Source organism: Cotesia typhae, unplaced genomic scaffold (assembly GCF_013202065.1).
Source record: "Cotesia typhae breed Kobodo isofemale line unplaced genomic scaffold, CoteBio_Ctyphae contig_33, whole genome shotgun sequence".
NCBI classification, from domain to species: Eukaryota; Metazoa; Arthropoda; class Insecta; order Hymenoptera; family Braconidae; genus Cotesia; species Cotesia typhae.
This window is the reverse complement of record NW_027423741.1, coordinates 1,016,618-1,036,340: the sequence shown is the minus strand read 5'-3', so window position 1 is coordinate 1,036,340 and position 19,723 is coordinate 1,016,618. Positions and strand designations below refer to the sequence as shown.

General features: G+C 29.0%; 2 protein-coding genes across 14 annotated transcripts; one reads left to right on the top strand and one right to left on the bottom strand.

The window, feature by feature from the left end:
* The first annotated feature begins 44 nt into the window (after nt 1-44).
* On the top strand, nt 45-18,509 carry LOC141526330 (phospholipase A1). 7 transcript variants are annotated; one of them, XR_012479009.1, is made up of 8 exons: nt 45-749; nt 812-915; nt 1,511-1,911; nt 2,030-2,275; nt 2,368-2,464; nt 12,602-12,752; nt 16,248-16,453; nt 16,800-18,509. XR_012479009.1 is itself a non-coding variant. In XM_074241297.1 (6 exons), the coding sequence occupies exons 1-5, from the start codon at nt 231-233 to the stop codon at nt 2,439-2,441; spliced, it is 1,344 nt and encodes a 447-aa protein (XP_074097398.1). In that variant the 5' UTR covers nt 45-230; the 3' UTR covers nt 2,442-2,464; nt 16,800-18,509. The 7 variants fall into 7 exon arrangements, 2 of the variants coding, with proteins under 2 accessions (XP_074097398.1, XP_074097399.1); XR_012479011.1 differs by having other exon boundaries at nt 16,248-17,148; nt 18,325-18,509; XR_012479008.1 differs by having other exon boundaries at nt 16,248-17,625; nt 18,325-18,509.
* On the bottom strand, nt 2,457-16,330 carry Nost (Nostrin). 7 transcript variants are annotated; one of them, XM_074241289.1, is made up of 9 exons: nt 16,192-16,330; nt 16,014-16,114; nt 15,514-15,800; nt 13,264-15,209; nt 6,054-6,142; nt 5,887-5,966; nt 5,046-5,170; nt 4,432-4,896; nt 2,457-3,882 (listed from the first exon to the last, which is right to left on the bottom strand). In XM_074241289.1, the coding sequence occupies exons 3-9, from the start codon at nt 15,557-15,559 to the stop codon at nt 2,971-2,973; spliced, it is 3,663 nt and encodes a 1,220-aa protein (XP_074097390.1). In that variant the 5' UTR covers nt 15,560-15,800; nt 16,014-16,114; nt 16,192-16,330; the 3' UTR covers nt 2,457-2,970. The 7 variants fall into 7 exon arrangements, with proteins under 7 accessions (XP_074097390.1, XP_074097389.1, XP_074097394.1 ...); XM_074241288.1 differs by having other exon boundaries at nt 16,014-16,254; XM_074241293.1 differs by lacking the exons at nt 16,014-16,114; nt 16,192-16,330 and having other exon boundaries at nt 13,264-14,381; nt 14,469-15,209; nt 15,514-15,905.
* Nucleotides 18,510-19,723: the final 1,214 nt, after the last annotated feature.

Below are 19,723 nucleotides of genomic sequence, written 5' to 3'. Positions count from 1 at the left end.
GTAAATAAAATTTTTCATTGCTTCACAAATTTTAAAATATAAAAATTCTAACTAATTGGGACACATTTATATAAAATTAGTTAAGAAATCATTGCATTACATGGATACAGAAGTGATTGACAGACGTGCATATGACCTTGTATGCCATGGTTTATCTTAATGTATTTTTATTTCTTTGACCACGAGCTATATATACAGAGTTGAGATAATTTCATTCAAAGAAAAGTCATATGGGTGTTACAAGTGTCAATATGAAGTTCTATTTATTTATATTTCTTCTTTTTATTAGCTATAAAGTGATAATTATTACCAGTATTAGTGTTAATCAGACGAATATTTATAATAGTAATGATAGTAATAAGACAAAAACTAACAACGGAAGCACTGTCATTGAGCGAAAAAAATTTTTTAGTTGGCCAAATGGCACAAAAATAAAATTCCCCGCGACTGTTTCTAAAAAATTATTTAAAAACGGACAAGTTGATTGTTTTGGACTCGGAGCATCAATTGCCAATGGATTTGACTGGCTGTTTCAACCTGGAGGCTCACAGACTCATCAGTTGGATGTGCAATTTTTTTTAACTTCAAGAAATCACCCTCACCGCGTGCTTGTTTTGACAGGAAATCAATTTGGACTAGAGTGGACGGACTTTAAAATTGAACGCAAGACAATTATTATCGTTCATGGATTTTTATCGGATGGAGAAATGTCTTGGTTACAAGACATGGATCAAGCTTTTCGTTTATGGGTAATTTTATTTTTCTTCTTAAATTATTTGAATAAATTTCAATTGATGTATTAATTTTTTAGGATGATGTTAACGTTATAATTGTGGACTGGAGTGCTCACGGTAACACCTGGAATTATTACAAAGCTGCTGTTAATACAAGATTCGTGGGCCGTGAAATCGCTAAGTCAGTAATTAAATCTACTACTTTAATAAATAATTAGAAAATATATTTAAGTAATGAAAAAATTGGTTCATACTAAATTGGCCTTGTAATTATACTGATAATTTATGATATTGAAGTTTTAACAGATATCTGATAATTTTTTAGATTTTTACAATTAAATATTCTTAAAAAAAATTCTTCATGTAGAAATTAAAAATAATTATAAATATATAATGAAAATATTATTGAATTAATAAGAAATTGCCTTATATCTTGTGAATTATTGACATTTTTTAAAATATAAGCTCATCCCGATGATACACTCATCAAGAGCTTTCATTTGAGTACCCACATCATTTTTTCATATATTTATATTTATAATATATATATGAAAAATATATAAAAAATGCATGTGGGTACTTAAATGAAAGCTCTTAATGAGAGTAATAACGGGATGCGCTTATATCTTAAAAAAAAATCAATATTTAAAAACCTACAGTGCAATTTAACAAGATTCATTATTTAATAAAGCAAAATTTAATTTATTTTCTAGTTGACATAGTGACTGCAAGGTTGCTAGTATTTAAATTAAACTGATATTTAATTTATTATCCAGGCTTTTATCCGACATTGTAAATGCAACGGAATCAGCATCTCCAGAGTCTCCGAAAAATAACTGGGGCTCGATTCACATGGTCGGGCACAGCCTGGGAGCTCACATATGCGGCGTAGCGGCTGATGAATTTAAAAAGTTTAAATCGTCATGGAAAATTACACGGATAACTGGACTAGATCCGGCTCAGCCATGTTTTTCAAACAGTAGTCTCTCATTAGACGTTTCTGACGCTCCGTTTGTTGATATCATTCACACGAACGGACAATTAATGACGAAACTTGGTCTGGGTCTTCCAGAGCCGATTGGTCACGTGGATTTTTATCCCAACGGAGGGAAAGCTCAGCCTGGCTGTCTCATCCACCATGGATCAGCTCTTGATTTTATTCACCTTCCAAAGCATCGTACGATTTAATTTAATTTATTTATTTATTTATTTATTAATAAAAATTAATTAAATTTAATAAATAAATTTTTTTTCATCTTAATAAATTAAAATATCTAATTTAATTTTTTTTTTAGTCATAGACGAAGCTATTTGTAGCCATGGACGTTCATACGTATATTTCACAGAGTCAATAAACGCAGCGATATTAAAAGACGGAAAATTTTGGTCTCACACTTGGGATGGATCGTATCGGAGAGCTTTGCAATTACTCAATGAAAGCTGTGATTCAAATACTTGCGTTGAAATGGGAATAAATTCAAACAATTATTTAACGCGTGGTTCATTTTTCACCGTTACTTCTAAATCTAAGCCTTACTACTGTACTTACATTTTTTTTTTTTTTTTTTATTACCAAGTAATTAACTATAAACATGTACAAAGATTTTACAGTTTTAACTTTTTATTTATGCAGATGTTGATGACAGAGACTTATCAGAGTTAATGGACCAACTACGGAATGATTTTAGCGATGAATATCTAGACTAATTAAATTTAATGCTACTTATTACGTAAGTAAAATTACAGTCTTAAATTATATTTCTTCTGGAATGCAATCGCGTACAAATGACCAATAATTTAAATATTAAACGATAAAAAAATTAATAATTAAATAAGTTTATTTTTATTTATGAACATTCGAGGTTTATTATTACAATATATTTTAATAATAATCAAAAATGACATTTATTTACAATTAAAAAATAATTAAATATTATATACAAGTGCATTATTTGGTCGCGCTTTTTCAAATTTAAAATATATAAACATTTGCTTATTTTATTGACAATTACTCGATGATTTAAAACGAATGAATTAATTAATTAATTAATTAATTAATTAATTAATTAATTAATTAATAAAAGAAATAATTGACTAATAAGCCACTTAATGATTGAAATTAATTAAAAAATAATAAACAAGATTAAATGGATATTTAAGTGTAAATAATAGATTAATCATATAGAATTGGCACTTGTGAAGGCATTACTGTCATTAAGCCCAGCTTAAAGTCAATTCAACGGATAACTTGAACATAAGTAGCAGGAAATATTCCCGTTCTACCCGCACACTCGCCAATCCACCATCCGTCCGGTTGTTTCTCGTGTATAGTAATCAAATCACCCGGTGTAAGGCTCAATTCATCATTAAGATTAGCCGCGTACTGATAAATAGCACGACACTGCTCAAGCTGATCATGTTTATTATCTCCCATATCAGAACCGTCAACATCCTGATTGTTATTATCCTCAGACTGGCTGCTGAATTCATCAAAGTCGCTAAAGTCCTCTTCGTCCGGAGGATTTTCCGAGTTGCCGTCTCCAGCAGTGCGATCGATCCACTGGTGCCGTTCATTTTCGGCGTCTTTTCTCAGATGAATGTCATCAACAAGATCCTCATCAACCTCTGGAAATTCAAACACCTCATTTTTTGCCCACGCGGGCATCTTGAGAACGCTCTGCTGAAGACCCTGCTTGTCGCGGGACACAAGAATATGCTCAGCAAGAGGATGTTTACCCCTTTTGCCACCTTCAAGTTCAATAAGTGCGCCGGCAACTTTATACCTAGCAGCCTCCAGATACGTCAACATTGAACGCATGTGATGCAATTTGTCCGTGACATTTTGGGTACTTTCGTCCGCAGCGAATGCAGGTGTTTGGATAAATGCACGGTGAAGTGTCTCCAGACCTTCTCTCCCTCGTCTCTCTCGCTCCAAATCCTGTCTTATTAAATGCATCAATCTCACAAGTGCATCCTTTCGTCGCTCACGATTCATCGCCAAGGTCACGTGCTCAGCGTAAAAGTCAGGAAGCAGCTGGTCAACACTTGACGCATCGTTGCTGTCCATACGCCGGATTAAATTTCTCAGGATTTCAATATCTTGGGCAACACTACAGCTACGTACTGGCGTTGCTAGACGGTCGGCGCTCTAAATATAATGTCAAAAAAAATATGATTAAATTTATAAACACTTATAAATCATCTATATTATTAAGAAAATAAGATAAATTTTGTTTTCAGGATAGTCATAAAATTCAATAATTCTTTATCTCTAGATACATAATTAAGAAATTACCTTTTATCTCGTGAAATATTGACATTTTTAATGATATAAGCTCATCCCGATGTTACATTCATCGAGACCTTTCATTTGAGTACCAACATCAATTTTTCATATATTTTATATATTTATATATTCCACAAATACCATATATATATAAAAAATGCCGTGTGGGTACTTAAATGAAAGGTCTCGATGAGTGTAACATCGAAATGAGTTTTTTTTAATTTTTTTTACATAGTTACTGCAAGGTTGCTTGTTATAATTATTACAATAAATAATCCATCAATAACAATGACAATTATGCGTCTAATTGCCGGTGAATTATTTACCATAATTACAATAAATAAAAATTCGCCACTTGATACATATATCTATTTTTATTGTTAATGTATACTGAGTGTAAAGCAATCAAACCTGTTGAAGACGAGGAGCAAGTGCTTGCAAATGCGCCAAATAAACATTAGCTAGATCCTTGAGAGCACTAAGCCTCTCTTCCTCGAGTAACTCCATCTGTTTGGCGCCCTTTCTCACAGTGCTCTCGTACTCGAGTCTCGCTCTCTCAGCTCTCACGCTGACAGTGTAGAACTCGGTATCGGCTTTACGTGACGAGTCCTCGGCCTTTCTCCGTCTATTCTCAAGTTTGTTGACCTCTTTCTCGGTCATATGATGGCTCGATGTCTTGTTGACGTTCTGCTGGCTGTGGCTCATCGAGGTAATCCGAGCCAAATCTTGAAGCCGCTCGTTTTCCCGAGCAGACGTAAAACTCTGCTTTTTACTTTTAGCCGCTACTCCGCGCCATTCCTGCAGCGATTTCGACGCCTTGTCCACCGAACTCTCGATAGCCTTACGGGAACGGCCTTGAGCCTCTGCTACACCCACCTGTGTATTAAATGTCGTTATTGCAACCCAACATTCCACTTAAATATCATTCGCGGTAAAAATATATTGTACATAGATACTTGTAAATATAATTATTCTAGCTTATTTGTTAAATTATTGTTTTTATTATAGATATTTATAATTTATACCCTCAAAGGTTTTGCCAGTTGTTCACTTAGAGCGATTCCCCAAGCGCGGTGAGCTTCTGCAGCAGCCTCCATTTCTTCACCGACATTTCTCCACGCCTCATTAACACCTCCAGAGCTGTTTCCACCTATTAATAATATACAATATGTCATTTAATACCTTTTGTTGTTATTACTTAACTATTACGCTAATTTATTACTATTGTTAAGTAATTATTGAATAACTTTTGTCTGTAAAATTCTTTAGCTAAATATTCATATTTTTTATTAAAAAAAAAATTTAGCGGGCATTTAAAAATTTTTCTATAATTTTTTTTATTGAAAAAATTATTACAAAAAAAATTTTTTTTTTTATTTTTAGTTGTAAAAAATTTTAAAAACTATAAATGCAATTAAAAAAGGTTTTTTTTTTTAGTTTTAATTTAATAAATCAAGCAAAATCTAAGAAATTAACAAAAATTTGATAATTTTTTAATTTAATTAATAATTAAAAAAAATTTTTTTTTAAAAATCATTATTACAGTTTTTTAAAATTCTCATAAATAGATTTTTTTTTAATTTTTTATATTTTTCTATTAAAAAAAAAATTTTTTTTTTTATTTTCTAGTATTTTAATTTAAATATCATATTTTTTAAACTATTAATTATTCAAAAAATAATAAAAGTTTTACTTCCCCAAAAAAAAAATATTTATCTTAGCTAAATTTTTTTTCAATAAAATTTCTAATATTAAAAAAAATCTATACTAAGTAATTTTATTTCATGTCATGATATTTAAACAGACTTTACTTAGTCATATATCAATTACTGCAACCATAAAATAAAAAATAATTATTATGTATACCTTGGTCTTTTGAACAGGCTTTCGTTAACTTGCTACTCAGCTTGGACAGTCCTTTAGCGTAGGAAGCTTCTAATTCAGCTCTATAAATGAAAGAACATAATTATTAATTTAATTATTATTATTAAAAAAAAAAAAAAAAAAAAAAAGTAAGTAGATTAAAAATGTACCTTTCATGAAGAATAGCTGCGAGTTCTTTGCAAAAGTCTCCGCCTTGTTTAACATACCTCCGTATGTCTTCAAAGCCACCGGGACCAGTCTGAAATAAAAAATAAATTAATTGATTAAAGATATATTTTAATAAACGGTGGGAATATGTGAGTGTTAATTTATTACAGTAAATTTGTCATATTTTAATACAGTTGAGCGGATGAATCGGCACGAACGTGCAGTCGTGCAAAAAGTTAGCGGTATCTACGCTCCGTAGCGCACGAAATCCAATATTTCAAATATAATGTTGTGTCTCCAACATCATTTGAGAGGAGAGAATTACTATAATTTACATTCAAATTACAGAATTGTATATTCACTTCGACCTGTGTAATTTACTCTCCACGTATTTAAACGACATAAATCCCGGCGCTTACTTCTTTCAGCTCTTTCAAATTATTCCAAGTCGCCGGAAAGGTAAACATGCTAAAGTAGGGCTTCCTTTTTAATATAAAAATAATTTTTTGAATTTTTACAACCAATTAATTATTATAAAAAATATATTTAAAAATTTGTACTTATAATTTTATAAAATTTCTACATATAGAATTTATTGTTATAAAAAAGTTCAAAAATTTTTTTTTAAACTATTAAATTACAATTTAAAAATTTCCCGCCTAATTTTTTAAATCTTCTGCCTATAAAATTATTTTACAATAATTTTTTCACTAAAAAAAATTATTAAAATTTTCAAATATCGGCTTATTATTTAATTTTATTTACTTAGATGAATAATAAAAAAAAATTTCGTAATCAATTTAGGATTTTACTAACTTTCAAAACTCTTTACTTTATTTCTTCCTCAAATTTAATAATAAAATGTATTCAATTACAACACATGAATATTAGAGAGTCTTGTTATATGATCAATTTTAAAAAGTATCAATGGTGATAAATGACATTGAAATTAATAAACATTTGATAACTTTTTTTAACAAGTAAATTATGACAAAAAAAATTCTCCACAGAAAAAAGTGTAATAAAATATAAATACAAATTTTAAAAATAATTTATTTCTTAAAAAAAATCAAATCAAGATTTTATCAAAATTAAAAAGTCGAAATTTTATAGTTCAATTGACCGGGTCTAACTTTCAAAGCTATTGTAGTGCGTTACTGCCGTCAAACGAGTTTTAAAAAAAAGGAAGAAATAGATGAACAAAAATTTTTTGTAACCGAGACCTACTTTTGCAAAATTACGAATTAAAAAGACCCAAAAATTTCATGTCATTGTTTAATAATTAATGTAAACTTTTTTTGTTGAACAAAAAAAAAAAAAAATTCATTGTTTTGAATGATCATTTGAAAGAAACAATTTCCCTTGTACTTTCATTTTCTTCCTTGGCATTTCACCAGTGCAGCAAACTTATTATTATAAACAAAAAATAAACATTTTAAATCTCATATCATGATAATGTCCTGAGATTTCCGGTTCCCTTTCACCTTGTCTTGTCTATTCAAGTGTATCCACTGTATATATAAATATATACATACATTATATTGTATATTATATAAACTTGAATCATTTATTAATAATCTTTAATCACGCGAATAATAGATAAATTTATTATTATTAAAATAAAATAAAAAATCTAAAGTTTGATATTTAAATAATTTGTCTAGAGAATACGCTGTAATAATTATAATTCGAAAGCAGTTATTGCACTAATAAGTTTTGTGAAATAGTTACAGCTAAGATAGTGTGAATATGTCTACCGGGTTCTGAAGTCTCAAGTCTGGAGTCCGCAAACTAAACAAGCAACGAATATACTCTTATACTCTTAAGACTAATAATTTCCATCTTGTCACCGTTAAAAACTGTCGCAGGACATTTTCAGTGCTAACAGAGCGTGACCACCTGATAGCGGGATATGTCATTTCTCTTTCTGTGCATACCATATCACATGATAATTATGATATATAATAGACATCAAGTTATACTATTTTACATGTATTCTTATGCTTATGTACATACATATATAATGGAGTATCTACAAAGACAAAGTGGCCTGTTGATAAGACAAGAATTTTTTATTTTCAATACTTAGATATAAGTGTTAGCTTACGCGGTCAAGACTGGTTCTCCGTTAAAAAAAATTAGTAATAAATGCTCGGAAAAAATTTATTTTAATTATTTAGATGTACTAGACGGAGAAGAAATATCGAGTTTAATTAATTACATAAATAAAATTATCTAGTTTATTTTTTAAATTTGATGTCTTATTCAAATAGAGATGAGATAAAATATTTATTTTATTTTATTTTAAATGGGTCCGTTAATATAACATTTATTGTATGTAATAAAATCGATTAGATGTTTATCTCTTATCTCATGATAAAATTCTCATTTTTGTTACTTTAATTATTATATGTTTATTAAATTCATGTCTAAAATTCATTAAAATTTATAATTATTATTATTTTTTTTAATTCTAATAAATTTTTTAAATTCTACATTGTAAAAATATTAAAATACAGAAATTAGCAGACTTAATAAATTAAAAAAATTTTTATAATTAAATTATTATAAAAAAAATATTTAAAAAAATTCACACTTGTAATTTTTTTTTTTTTAATTTTTACATGTGGAATTTTTTTTTTATTATAATTTAATTGTTATAAAAATTTTCAAAATTTATTATGCCTGTTAAATTCATAAAATGTTAGAATATATTTCTAATGATAAAATAAAATATCTTATTTAAAAAAAAAAAAAATTATCTATCAAAGTAAAATGACTAAAAATAAATAAAAAAAATTTTAATTGAAGAAAAAAAGTTTAGAACAAATTTCTAGATGACTTAGCAAACTGGAAGCGATTAAAAAATAAAGTAATTCCTCCTTTCTCTTGTATCTAAATTTGCTCATGCGATTGTCACGAATTAGTCATAACATAGATAAAGACAGTAACATCTCACTAAAATTAGCACATCTCAGTAGCACTTAATCTTATGCTAATGAACATAACATCTACCCCATGTTTAATAAATTTAACTACAATAACGGTGACAATTAATAAAAATTCAATAATAAAATAATTATAATTAAAAAAATAAGCGGACAATAATTCCGTTACACGTAACTGAAATTCAATATATCAATAAAAAAAAATGATATATTTTATAGTGATAACTTCAATCAAATAATTTACTGTTATAATTAGCATAATTGAATAATTTAAAAATGTTTATTATCTATAATAATATTTAATCGACTTAGCAATAATTTTGCTGTTAAAATTGTCATTTTTATTTCTTAATACCATTTTATGAATATTTTATTGCAATTAGCAATCAGCATATTTTTCGTATAATTAATCATCGAATTAAAAGTATAAAAGAAATAAATTAAAAATATATAAATGGAACAATTAATGTTATGACTATCAATAACTTCTTTACGAGATTCTTTGTTGTAAAAAAAATCCGATGAATAGTGGTTTGGTACTAAATTGAATTTTTTATCCATTTACAACAATTGAATGTATTCAATCACTTTCATTTCTCCTAAATAACTGTTGAAAATTTATGAAAAGACTAGACGATATGCGCTCCCATTTCGGTGTTTTGAGAGTCGTTAAGTCTTAAAACTTTCACATTACATTACATCGTAACGTACGTTTATTGACTATAACAGCTTTGGTTTAAAGTGCATGGATACAATAAAAGTGATTTCCTCAGCCTTATTTAGTTTTTAAAATAAAAACTCATCATCAACCTGTCGTCGCAGTGATTGACAAATTGTCACTAACATTTTAAAAAATAATTCTTTAAATTAATTATGTTTGACTTTTAGATAAATAATCAAACAGTGTAACGATAAACATTGTTGTCATAATACGTCGATTAATTTTTTCCAACAACTTTGTGTTGAAATAATTGTGAAATATAGAAATGGTAAGTACGCGTACAGTGTACACGCCAATTTAACAGCTATTTAGGATTTTAATCGGCAATCTGTGTTTCGATAGAATAAGAGAAGCCGAAGGAACAAAAAATCTGTAAAAAAAAAAAAAAAAAAAAAATGATAGACTATCTACTTTCTCCTGCTATCATTTATACTTCAATAGATTACCCGTGCAAGCATTAATACACTATACTGCACGCGTTACTAATTAGTAATTTCACCCTACATTTTTATATTCACTAAATAGTAAACTACTTGTTGCTTTTTTTATTTATACGCTGACCGCTGTTAATCTGTCACGCAAGTTGACCTTCGATCTCTCGTAAAATAAATTCGAGAGACAAATAATAATTATAAAAATTAAACTCCAAGACCATGAGACTGAGCAGACAACTTTCTTTTAAGTTAATCTGTATTTCTTCTTATTCTCTTGAGCCTCGCCGGTGAACTTCAAAGAATAATTATCGGAGTACATGGCATGAATTTAAAATAAGAAAATTGTAATAACTCGATCTCAATAAATCTCGTTACATAACTATTATTCCAATCATAAAGACCTTGGGTGAATTCTGGTTTTCAATTTTCGCAACCTTACACCCAGCAATTCTGCGCTCACTTTTCAATGCTAATCTGTCCATTGTCTTCTTTTATATCAGACAATAAACTAAGTAAACAATTAATTAATTTCCAACAATTGAAAGTCATGTTTATGATCTTTCACCTAAAGCAATTATTTTTAGATTTTAATTTCTTGAAATATTTAAATGTTGAGCACGTTTTTGTTGAAAAAAAAAAAAAAAAAAAAAAAAAAAAACTACTTTCTTTCGCACTTGATTTCGCACACGTACGTTAAATATTCGAAATTTATCCATCAAGAATTACCAACAAATTCATGATTTCTTACTTTTTTCAATATATCTTCAATATATATAAAAATAAATAAACATGTGTATATTCATGAGTTGTCATAAATAAATAAATAAATAAATAAATATCTTGTTTTGAAGCTTACGCTCATTTCACCTTACATTACATTAAACATAAGGATATCCTCACGGTCAATATATACATTGACTTATCGCAATATACCGATCTCGTCTATTCTCCATAAATCGCTGCAGAAATATCAGTATAAATATAGACGTATCACGTATATGTACATCACTAAATCCTAGCGAACAACAACAGCGAATAACGACATATGTATAGTATTTTCACCACGCAACTTTCCCACACTTTCCACGTGTAGAGCCAGAGCACGACTCGCGTGAAATTAATCGCTTCAAAATAACTACTCCATTCTATTGTTTAACAATTTAGTTTTCAATTTAAATTCATTGTCATAGTCGTGAGTTTAAATAACTCCCAAATATTTATCTGAAATTATATTAAGATGTTTTTTTTTTTATGATACATTTTTTATAACGAAGCAATTTAATATTTCTGTCATGAGTAAAAATAAATAACAATTTATAGTCAATAAATATTTTACACTGTTCTTTTGAACATCAATCTTTGAGATTATTGATAATAAAAAATTATTTATGATTTTCTTTAAGTTAAGATGGCTTTTTCTATTGAATAAATTAGATCATAAAATGTTTCAGTAGATGCAACGCTATTAAAGATTTCTACAATAAATTTTACTGCTTAGCTGAGTACGGAAGAAAAATCTATTACTTCTGTATCATAAAGTTATGACTCAATTGTTTCTCGGATAAACTTATGACTGTATTGTAAAACTACAATACCGTCATAAAATTATCATACATAATTGTAAATTATTAGCTTGTAAGTTTTCGAAAGTTTCATAAAGATATTCGTGAAAGATGCAAGAATGAAAAATTTTTAAGCGGTACTAACTTTTTGATAAATATTGTAATAAGATTCCAAACACTTTAGATTAATAAAAAATACCTCCATTATCTATATAATTTATTTTAAATGTATAGTTCCCTTGCTAATAACGAGAGGAGGTAATACCACCATAAATGAACAGCACCAACAGCTAAGTATAATGGAAACTAAAGGCAGACACACCTACGCCGAACTCTGCTTCTTCTATAAAATTATTAACAATCACATATCGTCTCATATAGAAATACTAAGTCGTGTTACTATAAACGTGCTGAGAACAGGAGTTTAAAATAATAGTTTCCATACAAATAAATTATATATCTAATGTTATAAATTTGAACTATTTAACAGTAAATTAATTTTTTGAAAACTATTTTTTTTTTAATACTGAAGACTGCAAACTTTTGATAATTTTTAATTTTTTTTTTCATTTAACAAACTGCATTTATAATTTTTTTAAATTTCTACATGTAGAATTTTTTTTATAATAATTTAATTTCAGCATAAAATTTTTTTATCAATTTCTAAAGCTGTTTAAAAAAAAAAAAAAAACCATCAAGAAATAATTAAAGTTGGTTCCCGAAAAATTTTTAAGTCTTTAAATTTCGACCCAAATTTCTTAAAAATAAAATGATAAATAACTTGTTATAAAATAATAAAAATAAAAATCTTCAAATTAAATAAAACAAGCAATAAAGACATTTCATGATAATTAACAACATCCTAAATTGCTCTTCGTGTTTCAGATGTCGAGATAACAGTCAAAGTCTTTCAGTATCGATATAAATTTATAATCAACAGGATGAACGAGGAAACTGCGCCGCGAACAGACAATATGTTGGGCGAGTTATCACGCCTGATGATGTAATCCTGAACTATTGGCCATCGCGTGTTCAGGTGAATTACCAGAATCAGTAGTATTCCCTAGAATGCAATCCGTATTATATCTTGGTTGTCATCTGTACATCGATGTTGTCGTCGATATATATAGACAACATAAGAAAATAAAATGCAGAATCATAGGATTAATTAAGCGGCGTAATGATACTCTAACTAAAGATGTTACGCATCACTGCTACTTATTAAGTCAATACTAAAGAATAATAAGGTAATTTTATTCAAACAAGTCACGAGCGGCTTCTGTGATTAGTCAATAGTCATCGATAGACCGTGGTTCATAAACGAGAGTTCTTTAATTATTAAGTCAATAATAAGCTCTTGATTATTTTAAATTAATAATTAATTACCGTTATTATAGTAATAATCAGTGATCAATTATTGATCAAGGGTTTTTTTTTTAAATCAAAATGACGATGACCTAAATTAAGAGCTAGTTAGAAAAGTAAATTTATAATTTAAGTTTATAAAAATATTTATAATAGTAATAGTACAGGAAATAATGATCTACCTCTTCAGTATCATGCTGGTGCAGTAGATGAGTTGATACCATTAACCCTCTTATTGACCCAAGCATTCGCCGCTTGATTAAACCACCTTTCCCCACGTGTGATCGCAATTCCTTGTCTTCGAATGTGTGTCTTTTCTTGTGCCCCTGATCTCCACCACCACAATCATCCTTACGGCGATTACCGGCATCATCATTACCATCTTCGTCATTACCATTATTAATATTATTAATATTATTAATATTATTAATATTGTTATTATTATTGTTATTATGATTATTATCATCGTCGTTATACAATTTTTCGAGGCTAAAAGATACTGGAGTCAGCTTGAGCTCTATCCTACTGACATTCTCCGAGCTGGCAATCCTCTTTCGTAGTTTTCCGCTCATCATTTCCGGCTTGCCCGTCGTCTTTACTTTCTCAACTTGACAACATTCTAAAGCCTTCCGGGTCTGTAGGTCGTGAGAATTCTCATCCACAGGATCCTCGTCCTGCACATGATCATCATCATCATCATCATCATCATCATCATCATCCTCACAATCTGGCCTTTTAATATCATGAGTATGAGATACTGTAGCAATAGAAGCGACCTGACCTTCCACGTGCTCCTCAACAACCGCACCAAATTCCCGACTGCGCGCTGCTACCAGGTCATAAAACCCAGACCGATTGCCTCCTTTGCCTTTGCCGATATTGCTGTTAATATCATCATCATCATCATCATCATCATTTTTATCATCCGCACTTTGCTTAGCACGAACAGCTCCGACAGCTTGGAGTTTAGCGTGCTTCTGAACAACTTCGCCGAGCTTTAATTTCTCATCACGCAGCCACGATCGCATGCGAGACCATGCTTTACCCAGCCGACGACGCTTTCTACGTTTCCCTTGACTCTTCAAACTTTCTTTCGGGCACTCTGGATCCGAGTATGAACCTTCTGCAGTTATAGGAATAGGAACCACTGCGGTTTCCATAATCTCGATGTTTAAAGATTCGAAAGACTTTTTTTGTGAGTCAATTAAATGCTTGTTCTTTTTAATATCAAGATCATCTTTTGACCTCGGGATTTCGTACACTTGGTCTTCATTATCCTCGTCTCCGTCCATCTTAAAATCTTTATCTTTTATTAGTTTTATCCGTCGGACACTCAAACGGCGTGTTTTTGGAAAATCATAAAGAGAATCTAAATCCAAAGACTTACTTGTATTTGTGTTCACAAAGTCCTTGTACAATCCTTGCTCCGATTGGCCAATAGACTCATAACCTCCTAGTCCACGTGTTTTTGGAAAATCATACACATTACAAGACCCATGAAAATTTAAATGATCTTTTTTATTTATTTTATCGTCACTAACTCCCGGATCAACGTCGTCGGTGTGCAAAAAACTAAAACTTATAACCGGCATGCCATCTTGTCCAGTTTTAATATTCGTCAATGCTGTAATTTCAACGCTAGTACTGTGTCGTCTCCTCACCCCTTCGCAACTACTCATTACTGTAGTTGTATTAATAGTACTACTCGAGTTACTTGACTTGGTTGGGCTGTTCGGGCACGTGACACTACAACTATTAGGCGCTGTATCTGACTGTGCACATAATTTACTGAAACTATTCAAGGCTTCGACGTTATTTTGGTATAATTCTTCACCGTCATAATCTTTAACCAATACGTCATCATAATTATTAGTAACTTTGTTAGTATCTTCGTCACTTGCATTAATGTTACTGTACGTACCAATACTTTTGAGTTGTTTATTTACATTTGGAAGGTCTTTTTGCTCGTAATTGATGTTATCTTTCGGAGTATTATCATCAGTAGCATTTAATCCAATGAGAAATTTTAATCTTGCCATTCTCGTAGCTCGTCCAAAGTCACTTTTAATAACTGACGATGATTCCTCTTGTCTCAAGTCACACGTGCTTGTCATTTTAATTATATTATCTATTAATTATCATTAAATGCATTTAAACTATTAAAAAGAGATAATAATTAATATTAATATTAATTACTGTAAATTTAAATTTAATTGTTTAGAATAATACTGAAGTTAGCGGTTAGCTGTGAATTTTAAAAATTTTTTTAAAAAATTAATTACAATTAAAAAATGCTTCTAAAAATTTTCACTTGTAATTTTTATTAATTTTTACATATGAAACTTTTTAAAATAATTTAATTGCTATAAAACTCCAAAAAAATTTTTAATATCTGTCAACTTTAGTATTATTTGTTTAGAATATTTTTATACTTGAGCACATAAACATCGATCGACCGGTACCAATCTCATCTGACATGATTTACGATACTGATCGAGTAGAAACCGCAATAATTGCCCACGTCGTTGCTGGATATCTTCTCTAGTTGTTAACGTAAACTTTGAGTTAAGTAAAGAGTAAGAGAGCTGACTCGAAACCTCAACACACGAATGCTTCACTTCAGCTGGGTTTACTCGTGCTATGGCCCCTTCGCACTTGAACTATCCGCTAGCTCTAATTATAACTGCACCTGGACTGCTGTTGCTGTTTCTGCTGATGTCTGTTGGCATTATAAACCAATGTAGTAACTCCTCAATGCTTGATACTCTGTCTTCAGCGTTGTTTATGTGCATTATTTTTATTATTACAGCATTCGCGGAAATATCTATATATATATATATATATACAGACACATATATGTATATATATATATATATATATATATATATATATATATATATATATATATATATATATATATATATATAAATACCATTCACGTTTAATTAAATACATAAAGTTCAATGCTCTCTTTCTTCTTTTATTCTTCATCCATTTTGGTAGCAAGCCGTCAGTTGTATAATCCAATTTAACCTGTTCGGTCACATGAATAGAATAAATTAAATCCGTTAGATATTGAATAAGTGTCAATTGATCAAAAGCATACTCACTTACTATTTTTAAATATCTATTATTTTATTTTTTAATTATTATTTTTTGTCAACAGCACGTGTGTACTTACAAACAACCAACACCTGATTGATAATGCCATTAAATATTTATGATACTACTTGTTTTTGATATCAATTTTTATTTATATCAGATAATAAATACCATAACAACTTTTATGATTAACCAAGTCCAGTCCGATACAAAATACAATTAAGTAACACTGTCTATTGGATAGTATTTAATTAAAAACACTTTACACAGGTGACGTTTAATTTTTCTTTAACTTTACATATTTATTATTTATCCCTACATTAAATATTAATACCTTGCAAGTGTATTTATTGTGATATCGTGATGGCAGGTAACATATTTGTAAACTCATAAATGAAATACTTGTCAAGTTAAACTTGAATGTTTAAATTTAAATTATCTCAAAATTAAATATTTACACAATGATAAATAATGAGTTTAGTTATATACTGAGTGTTGAATTATAAATGTCACTAGAAATATTTATTATTGTTGTTATTATTATAAATAATAATTATTTATTTTTCTAGAGGTTAAAATTTTTTTTAGCGTTATTTATTCCTCTTATTTTTTCCAGGTAAACAAGCCGCAAGCGACAACCTTCAATGTCTTTGTCGTATTTATTTTTCTGCGATACTCAATATTGCAAAAACCAATACAAGATTGAGGCTTTACTTGAATTGGAAATTGGAATGAGTTAACTATTGAGTACATTGGAATCAAGCTGTACTTTTAATAGTATTAGTTCCAACTGTTAAAACTGTTGGCGGATTGAATTATTTCAAGTAGTACATGTTGACAAGCACGCATTCCAACGTGCCTCATCCGGGAAATCTATTCTTCAGACAAAAATAAATAAGTATTTTATTTTACTATTTATTTTTTACGTTTAATAACAAACAATTAAATTGCTACTGGCGATAATTGTAAGTATAAGTGATAAATTAAGTTTAAAGATTACAGCGATGATGACGATGATGATGATTATGATAGACGTAAGAAAATTATTCAAATTCAACTGTCATTGTCGCTTTTATATCTAGACAGCAATCACTGGCTTAGAGGCTTATCATTATAGCTGTGTACCATGATACGACTTCCTTGGGTAAATTGGCAAATTAAAAATACCGTGACAATATATACGTGTTAGTGTTATTCTACGTTGTGCAAAGTCCTACTTTTAAAATATTTTAATTGCGACTTTAATCTTGTCGGTTTTATTTTAAATATTGTTTTATTACTTTTTTTATTTTATTTAAATTCTCATAATTTGATAACTATTTTTCTATTAAATAAAACAAAGGAATTTATTAATAAAATACATTAAATTCCGTTGACAATGCGGTTAATTTTTAAAATCTCGTGATTATCTTCATACTTATTTTCCCAAGTATTCAGTACGTGTAAGTGTAACGTTTTCTTTTTATGCTTTTTAAAATTGAAAAAAATTTTCACTTGAATTATTTTATTATATTTATTTATTTTAAAAATTATTCTGTTTTAAGTTAATTTAATATTAAAATTTTTTTATCATCAATCCGATGGTTACACAACACTTTACCAAATGATTATGTTTTCATATTACGCTGCGCGTATGTTACACAACATTCTGGTGTATAAACTACGTCTGTTGAATCTGAGCAGCTAAGGCACATAGAAAAAATGCCAATATAAATTTATGGTCTTGAAAATTCAAAAGATGGATTGATCAAATGATATTAAATTGATAATCTTGTCTGCCAGACAATCAAGACAAGCAAAACAACCAAGACAAGTCTGTGACTATAAAATATAATATTAATATCCACTCTCTTTTATATTTTGCTATTCGATATTTGATTCAAATTACCGATGACCCGCGCTAACATAACACACGATTCTCATTCGACTGAATCGTTTTAAACTTACAACAATTCACCTTCATCTTATTATATACGCGAGTACAACAACACCGCACAGTAATGTAAGGCGTGGCGATCAATTACGATGCAATCAATAAATCTAAACAGACGATTTCAAATAAATTTTATATCACTTTCTCACGTTTATATTTTTTTTTTTTTTCTTCAACTTCTGTATTATTATTTTATCTTTTATTTCAGACATCCACTAGTCTTTATTTCTTCTTCTTCTTCCTCTTGTTCTTCGGCCTATCAATCATCCAAGTTTTGATTGCCGAATAATTATTGAAATTGTCAATCTTTAATGTAATGCTTCTCTGGTACTCGTGAGTTTTGACATCAAAATAAAGATAAGTGTGATTTTTTTTTTTTTTTTTTTTTTTTTTTTACAAAAGAATAAAAATAACAGACTTGTAATTTATAATAATTTTTTTCTTTTTTTTCAGAACAGTTCAAGGAAATCAAGTGAGTACTGTTAATTGAGACCACGTGATTGTTTTTAAATAACAATCGTATACAATGAAGAAATAGTTGTTCACTTAAGAAGATCTGTTATTTTATAAATTAACTTTTGTTGAAGTGCACAGAGATTGAATCCCATCGGTGATGGGATAGAAGAATGATGATAATGATGAACCGGACGAACGGGCACAACAAATGTGAGCGAGACGATGACAGTCACAGACGATTGCAAGCTAAGAGTTAAACAACGCGACGTTCGAGCGACTACTAGACCGGTTGGTTGGTTCGTTGGTTGGTCGTTGGTTGGTTGTCTGATGATGTTTGGATGTGGTATAAAACACTGTACTGTATACCACACGACACGGATATATGTATGTCTGACAATGGGAGTGAGTGCACATGACAAGAGCTAACTCAGGATGCGCATGTACGAGCTTGCTCACGAGTTACAATATATTATATTATGTTATGTTAGAAGTTTGCTACTTTACTCTGCTCTATTATACTCTATTCCACACTACACACGTATATGGACTGTGGATCATCTCTACAGTATACGGTATACGTACAACTAAGTCATGTGAAGAAGACCCGAGAAGGTTCAACCCGCCCAGGGGGTCATGTAGCTTACACTTATATTTAGATTGTGTTTAGTTGTATTTTACTCAGTTTAAATTATTTACCAGAGCAAACTTTAAATTAAAATTAAATTAGTCGACATCTAAACCTTTTTTTTGTTAATAAAATTATTACAAAAAAATTGCACATGTAAAAAATTTTAAAAATTACACGTGCAATTTTTAAAAAAAATTTTTTTATTGCTAATTTAATTAATAAAAAAAAAAAAAAAAAAAAAAAAAAAAAAAAAGAAAAAAAAAATTCAGTGTCGGCTAATTTTAGTTTCATAAAATTAACCGACGTTTAACAATTTTAGATTTTTTTTTATCAATTAAATTAGAACAAAAAAATACGTCTAATAAATAACTATTTTGTAATGTAATTAGTAACCCTGTTTATTTTTTTTAATTAGAAGATTCCAAGGTAATTTTTAATTTATTTATATTTATCATTTTTATAATAAAAAAAAAAAATATTAACATGTATATTTCTATGCTTAAGTAAAATATATTTATAATTA

What these genes read in the sequence shown, in the direction of transcription:
- LOC141526330 (XM_074241297.1), top strand. Translation starts at nt 231, where the DNA reads ATGGGTGTTACAAGTGTCAATATGAAGTTCTATTTATTTATATTTCTT. An exon ending in ATCAAGCTTTTCGTTTATGG is followed by an intron (nt 750 to 811) that starts GTAATTTTATTT and finishes TTAATTTTTTAG; the next exon opens with GATGATGTTAACGTTATAAT. An exon ending in GTGGGCCGTGAAATCGCTAA is followed by an intron (nt 916 to 1,510) that starts GTCAGTAATTAA and finishes TTTATTATCCAG; the next exon opens with GCTTTTATCCGACATTGTAA.
- Nost (XM_074241289.1), bottom strand. Translation starts at nt 15,559, where the DNA reads ATGTCAGATGAGATTGGTACCGGTCGATCGATGTTTATGTGCTCAA. An exon ending in ATCGATGTTTATGTGCTCAA is followed by an intron (nt 15,210 to 15,513) that starts GTATAAAAATAT and finishes GATAATTAATAG; the next exon opens with ATAATATAATTAAAATGACA. An exon ending in AACTGGCAAAACCTTTGAGG is followed by an intron (nt 4,897 to 5,045) that starts GTATAAATTATA and finishes TTTAATACACAG; the next exon opens with GTGGGTGTAGCAGAGGCTCA.